Below are 6,605 nucleotides of genomic sequence, written 5' to 3' on the forward strand. Positions count from 1 at the left end.
CCTGACAGTACCACTACCCTTGACAGTGTCTCCCAGGCATTTACCACTCCCTGTGTGTCAAACAATAACTCTAACATCTCCTCTATACTCTCCTCCTAACTCCTTTAAAATGTGTTCTCTAGTATTAGCCATAGCCACCCTGATGGAAAGGTGCAGCTGCCCACTCTACCTATGCCACTGGTAATCATATACGCCTCTCTCATGTCTCCTCTCATTCTCCTTCCTTCAAAGAAAAAAGCCCTAGCTCGCTCAGCCTCTCCTCATAAGATGTGTTCTCCAATCCAGGCAGTGTCCTGGTAAATCTCCTCGGTACCCTCTCTAAAGCTTCCACATCCCTCCTATGATGAGGAAACGAGAACTGAACACAATACTCTAAGTGTGGTCTAAGTGGGCTTCATAGAGCTGCAACATTACCTCATGAACATGCATTACGTTGCCTGCACTGGCCTCACATCCCTCTGAACTTTTCCTAATCCTTACGACCATAAGGCTACAGACATAGGACCAGAATTAGGCCATTTGGCCCATTGAGCCTGATCCGTTTTTCCTCTCAGCCCCAATCTTGTGCCTTCTCCCCGTATTCATGCTCTAACCAGTCAAGAATCTGTCAACCTCTGCCTTAAATAAATATAAAAGCTTGGCCTCCACAGGCACCCGTGGCAACAAATTTCACTGATTCACCACGCTCTAGCCAAAGAAATTCCTCCTCATCTCCGTTCTAAAAGGACACCCCTCCATTCTGAGGCTGTGCCCTCTGGTCTTAGACTCTCCCACCATAGGAAACATCCTCTCCACATGAGACCTTTCATCATTCAATAGGTTTCAATGGGGTCACCTCTCATTCTTCTGAATTCTCGTGAATACAGGCCCAGAGCCATCAAACGCTCTGCATATGACAAGCCACCCAATAATTTTCATGAACCTCCTTTAAATCCTGTCCCGTGCCATCAATCCCAATGTTCATGACGACTTTACATTAGCTAATATAATCCCAGCTGTTTTTGGCACCAATGGAAAATGGAGAATTGGCCTGCCGACCCCTCATTCCGAGCTCTTCCTGCCCCATCCACATCCTATCCCAATATTATCTGCTCCTACAAGATCCGAATCCCGCACTGATCCCAGTCAGAAACATGCAATGAGGAAGCTTCGGAGGTGGATTCACAAGTAAGAAATATCTCCTCATCAAAGTCCTGTGGTTGTCCTACTTCCCGAGACTGTGGACTTCATCGGGCAGCACAGTGGGGCAGTGACACCTCACAGCTCCTGTAACCCCTAGTTTGATCCCGGCCTAGGGTGCTGTCCGTATGAGTATGCACGTTCTCCTTTTGACTTCACGTGCTCCCCCACCCAGTTCATCTCACTTCCCAAAATTGTGCTGGTTAATAGTTTCAGGAGTTACTCTAAACTGTCCCTAGTGTTGGTGAGTGAACAGAGGGACAGGATAGGATTGATGGGATTGCTCAGAGACTGGGAAGAGACTCGAGGGCCTGAATGGTGACCCTTATCATATGAAGCAAGGTAGTTTAATTTTAATTTTAATGAGACACAGCGCAGAGTAGCCCCTTTGGGCCCTTTGACCCATAGCACTCAGCAATCCCTGATTTAAACCTAGCCTTTTTACAGAGTAGTGGAATTAAGGGTTATGGGGAAAAGGCAGGTGGGTGGAGAAGAGTCCATGGCCTGATTAGCCACGATCTTACTGAATGGGGCAGCAGGCTCAATGGGCCGAATAGCCTACTCCTGCTCCTATTTCTTATGTTCTTAGCCTAAACACGGGACAATTTACAACGACCAATTAACCTACTAACAGGTACGTCTTTGGCCTGTGGGAGGAAACCGGATCACCTGGAGGAAATCCACGTGGTCACGGGAAGAACGTACAAACTTCTTACAGTTAACGGCGGCAGGAATTGAACCCAGGTCACCTGTATGATAAGGCGTTATGCCGACCGCCATGGTACTGTACCGCTCCAGTTCGTTTGAGTAGAGGTGAAAACTACTGTCCTTATTGACATCAGAATCAGAAACGGGTTTAACCACCAGTATATGTCATGAGGTTTGTTAACTTTGCAGCAGCAGTACAATGCAATACATGATAAATATAGAAAAACAAACTGTGAATTGCAGTGGGTATATATATGTATAATAACCAGTTGTATTAAAAAAGTAGTGCAAAAACAGAAATTTAAAAAAAGGAGTGAATATGCCCATGGGGTCAATGTCCATTCGGAGGGGAAGGAGCTGTTCTGAATCGCTGAGTGTGTGCCTTCAGGCTTCGGTACCTCCTTCCTTGTGCCGTCCTCGGTGATGGAGGTCCGTAATGATGGACGCCGCCTTTTTGAGGCCCCGCTCCTGAAAGATGTCTTGGACAGTATCCACGATGGAGCTGACTAATTCCACAACTCTCTGCAGCTTACTTTGATCCAGCATAGGTTTTTCATTCTTAGTGTTGCGTCCAATAGAACTAATGTACTTCAGAGATACAGGAATGTCTGTACATTTTTAGCAGTGTGGAAAGGAGTGAAGCAAGAGAAGATTTGCACTGACCTGAATGTTGAAAGGGCACCAAATTGGGGTATTTCAGAGGAACCCAAGAAGAGCTAAAAAACTTTTCTCCTCACAAGAGAGTTCAGGGAATGTTAGAGGCAGAAAATGTAAATTTGCCCAGAGAGCATCAGAGATACAGCTGTCTCTGAGTGACAAGCTAAATCATAATTGTTAATCTTTACTGTTGGCCAGGAATGTTCTGGAAGGAAATCAGAGAAAGCTTATAGATCAACCGTGATGTAGTCCAGTGGAATGTCCTTCTCTCTGCTATTATCCATAGACCAAACTCTGCTGATAGGATCTGCTCGGTAATACCATGGCCTATGGAAGGGTCGGCCAAGGACGTTAACGTGCTTCGCGCTGTGGGAGAGTATTCCCCACCCCTAGGTCTACCAGCCCGAATGAGAGTAAAATTGAGGCGACCGTGCAGGGTTTTGAACCTACCTGGGACATCTGCGGTCGGAGATTGATCTCCTTGAGATTGATAGAATGAGGCTGAAGGTTGTTGAGAAGCTGGCAGAGGAGGACGCCATCCCTCAGCGCCCAAGCAAGGTCACAAACTTGAGCGTTCTCCCAGGTCACACGGTGATTCGGGGGCAGCACCTTACAGTCGATCAGCCAGTTGGCACATTGTCTCCAATTCTCCATCTCCCAACGACATGCGTGCGTGGGTTCAAGAGAAGAGGAGAGTGAGAGAATTCAGCTGAAGCAAGCTCCGAGGACACCAGTCACCTGCTCATTATATTTCCGTTGTTAATTCTTTCCTCCAGAGAGCAACAGCTTGCTAAACCACCAGTTCCTTCCTCTTCCAATGCTTGAATAAAGGGCTCACTGACACTGCCTCAAAGCATTTTGGGATTTGTAGTCAGCAATCACTGCCTGAACCTCAACTTCCAGAAGGCTTTGCAACAAATGAAGTTGATTCCTGATTCACTCCATTTCACACTGCTTTGGGCAAACAACTTGTGCTCACGGAGGAAATCTGTATTTTCCTCACCGATACTTTTGTGTTTTTCTGTTTCACTGAGACCTACACACAGCCTTAGCAATAAAATATCTCCCTGCCCCTTGTGTCTCACTCTGGGCTCCCTCCAAAGCACAGCCTCTGAGGGTGCTGCTGAAATAGGGCCTCTGCCCGAAGGCAGGTTATGGGAACTAGGCGTGCGAACAGAAAGATCCCACAGTGTGCTAAAGGAAGAAAAGCTGGTTTTGCAAGATGAGAGTGGTTTGTTAAAACCTTCGATCAGCCTCTGGCATCCAGTAAGACCATGATCGATCTGTATATGGCCCTCCATGTTGTGTGGAAATTGCTTGACCTTCCTGTGGCCACTTGGGGTTTCCCCAGTTTCCTTCCTCATTCCGAAGTGGGGTGGATTGCTACAGGGGGGGTGTTGATGGGAATGTGGGAGAACAACAGACTTAGGTCAAAGTAAATGTAATGAGAATGGGGGCTGATGGCCAGTACCAACTCAGTGGGCCAAAGGGCCTGTTATTGTACAAGCTCCCTCTATGACTGTGACGATCCTGCCTGTTCTGAATTCCACCTGGGAGACTTTGATTTAATAATTCACCCAAAAGATAACAACTCGGGTAATGAGCGCTCCCTCGACAATCCACTGCAAGTTCCAGCCTACTTAGTATTGCAAGGAATGCCGTCACCTGCAGTGCGATTACTGAACCTTCAAGGCTGTTTTCCCAATCACCAGCGATGATTGCCTGGGGCCCGGTAATGATCAAACTCAGCAATGGTTGTGTACTTCATTTCAAACAGATACAGGGGCATTGAAGATGATGGAGCTGATGAGGTCTCCCATTGGCCTTTGGGGTACTTGTCACCCGGTGAGCGGGATCAGGAGGTGATGTGTTGTTATGGGTACAGTGACCATGGGGCAACGACTGATGCATCTTCACTGCCCAAACCCTCGGCAAACTGACGTGATTTCAGATTTCACATTTCACAGTTCAGGTTCATTTTGTTATCGCATATCATATGCACATCCAAGCACACAGGGAAATGCGTCGTTTGTGCGCAGGTGGCAGCCCGCAAGCGCTTTTAACAATGCTGCCCTTCCAGCTGCACCCCACCCTCAGAACTCCCCTTCACTGGCCTCTTCCCCCTCCCCATTCTCTCACCATCAAACTCAAAATCAAGTTTGCTGTTGTCTGCACCAGTACCTGTATGCACAGTTGCAATGAAAAACTTAATTCCAGCAGCATCACAGACACAGAGCGTCCCATGCACAACATTCACAAGAAAGCATAAGCGTAAGTTATATCCAATCTTACAAGAATAAACATTAGAACAAATAAGAAACGTAGTCCATTCGAGTGCAAAGTATTATTCTGATTCGGGTTGTGCCCATGGACTCAAAAACTGAATGGTTGACGAGCTAGTCGGCAGCATTCGCGGTAAAGGAAGCAGAACATTTTCGAGTGAAAGATGGTTTCTGGACCTGAAACTTGACTTTGTTTACCGTTATACAGTTGCAGCCTGATCTACTGAGTACTTCCAGCAATTTCTGTTTGTGAGTTCAGGCTCTATGGAGTTTGGGTCCATGGAGACGCTCATCTCTCTGCCATGATGTGTACTCTACACCCACCTAGTGGTGAGCAGAAGAATGTCAACTAATCCCAACACTGGTGCAAAATGAGTCCACTCACTGAATGAATGCCCCTAAAATTTACAAGCATGTTTCCACGATTCAAGGGCCCAGGTTATTAGTGGAACCTTGGTAAGCTAGAAATTTATTCCCTGGAGTTTATGAGACTGAGAGGTAATCTTACAGAGCAGTGTGTATAAACTATCGGACTATCTGTATATATAAATAACAAGGCGGTTAAAAGAAAAAAAACACAATGCAGAAAAGAGCATTGTAACTGCAAAATCAGGCCTGATGGATAAAGTCCCGTAATCAGCAAGACCTGTAGCTGAGGCCCAAAGGTTAAAGCCTCATGATCAGTGAGTCCTGGATTTGACATCTGACAGTTCAAGTCCCATGATTGATATGTTGTGGGGTCGAGTGAGGCCTGGAGGGTGAAGTCCTGTGATCTGGGAGTCCTGCAGTCAAGGCATGAAGGTTAGAGTCCCATGATCGGTGAGTCCTGGGATTGAGGCCTGAAGCCGGATTAAAGTACCGTAATTAGCGAGTCCAGTGGCCAAAGCCCAAAGGTTGAAGTCAAATGATTAGCAAGTCCAGGGGTTTAGGCCTGAATGTTAAAAATCCATGATTGATGAGTCCTAGGGGTGAGACCTGAAGATTAATGACCTGTAATGGGTGAACCCTGTGGTCAAGGCCCAAAGGTTAAAGTCCTTTTATAGCCAGGGGAAAAACACACATGCAGGACAACAAATACTTTTCTCAGGTCTTTAATTTCTTTATCAGATTTAGATGTTTTAATGCAGAAAGAAGGTATCAAAATAAAAACAACAAAATATATTTAAAAAAAAAATTCCCGCTGTTACAATCTCCGTTTAATTTTGGACCACACCCTTGTTATGTATGCAGAATGAAAATAACTAAAACAAAATATACAAAACCAAAACAGTGGTGTCAATTCTTAAAAAAAACAATACAAACGTTAGAATCCCACCAACCCTGTACCTTCTACACAACATCAAAAATATGAATAAATACATCTCATCTTAACTACTCACTCTGGCACACATGTGCTTAACTTCGGAACACATACAGGCTAGACCCTGAAACGAGTTCTCCTCACTCACACTACGTGAACAGAGATATACCCATTCCATTATATTCACATTCGGACACGAAACAATACAGACAAAGATAAACTTGTACGATATATTGCCTTGTAGTTGAATTACTAAAAAGGCTAACTTATTAGGCCGATAATGAAATTTGCACAGCCATGCTATTCCAGCACTGATCAATTTACTCTCGAAAATCTTTCCTCACCAAACCTGGGAAAAGCACTCGAGCATTGTTCTCTCTAGAACATGGCAACTCTTCGTTCTACTCCACACGTGCAAAATGCTGTCACTGTTTCCTCTTACAGGCACAGGTAGCTACTTTAGCATTATCCAGCGGATA

General features: G+C 45.5%; 1 protein-coding gene across 1 annotated transcript in view; it reads right to left on the bottom strand.

Annotated features, from left to right (window-relative positions):
* LOC140191234 (proto-oncogene vav-like) overlaps nucleotides 1-3,355 on the bottom strand; it is a 185,487-nt gene extending 182,132 nt beyond the window's left edge. The window contains exon 1 of the mRNA XM_072248435.1: nucleotides 2,995-3,355. Coding sequence (XP_072104536.1) covers nucleotides 2,995-3,198 — 204 coding nt within the window. The 5' untranslated portion in view covers nucleotides 3,199-3,355. The remainder of the gene's footprint in view (nucleotides 1-2,994) is intronic.
* Nucleotides 3,356-6,605: the final 3,250 nt, after the last annotated feature.

This window comes from Mobula birostris, chromosome 32 (assembly GCF_030028105.1).
Source record: "Mobula birostris isolate sMobBir1 chromosome 32, sMobBir1.hap1, whole genome shotgun sequence".
Lineage (NCBI taxonomy): Eukaryota > Metazoa > Chordata > Chondrichthyes > Myliobatiformes > Myliobatidae > Mobula > Mobula birostris.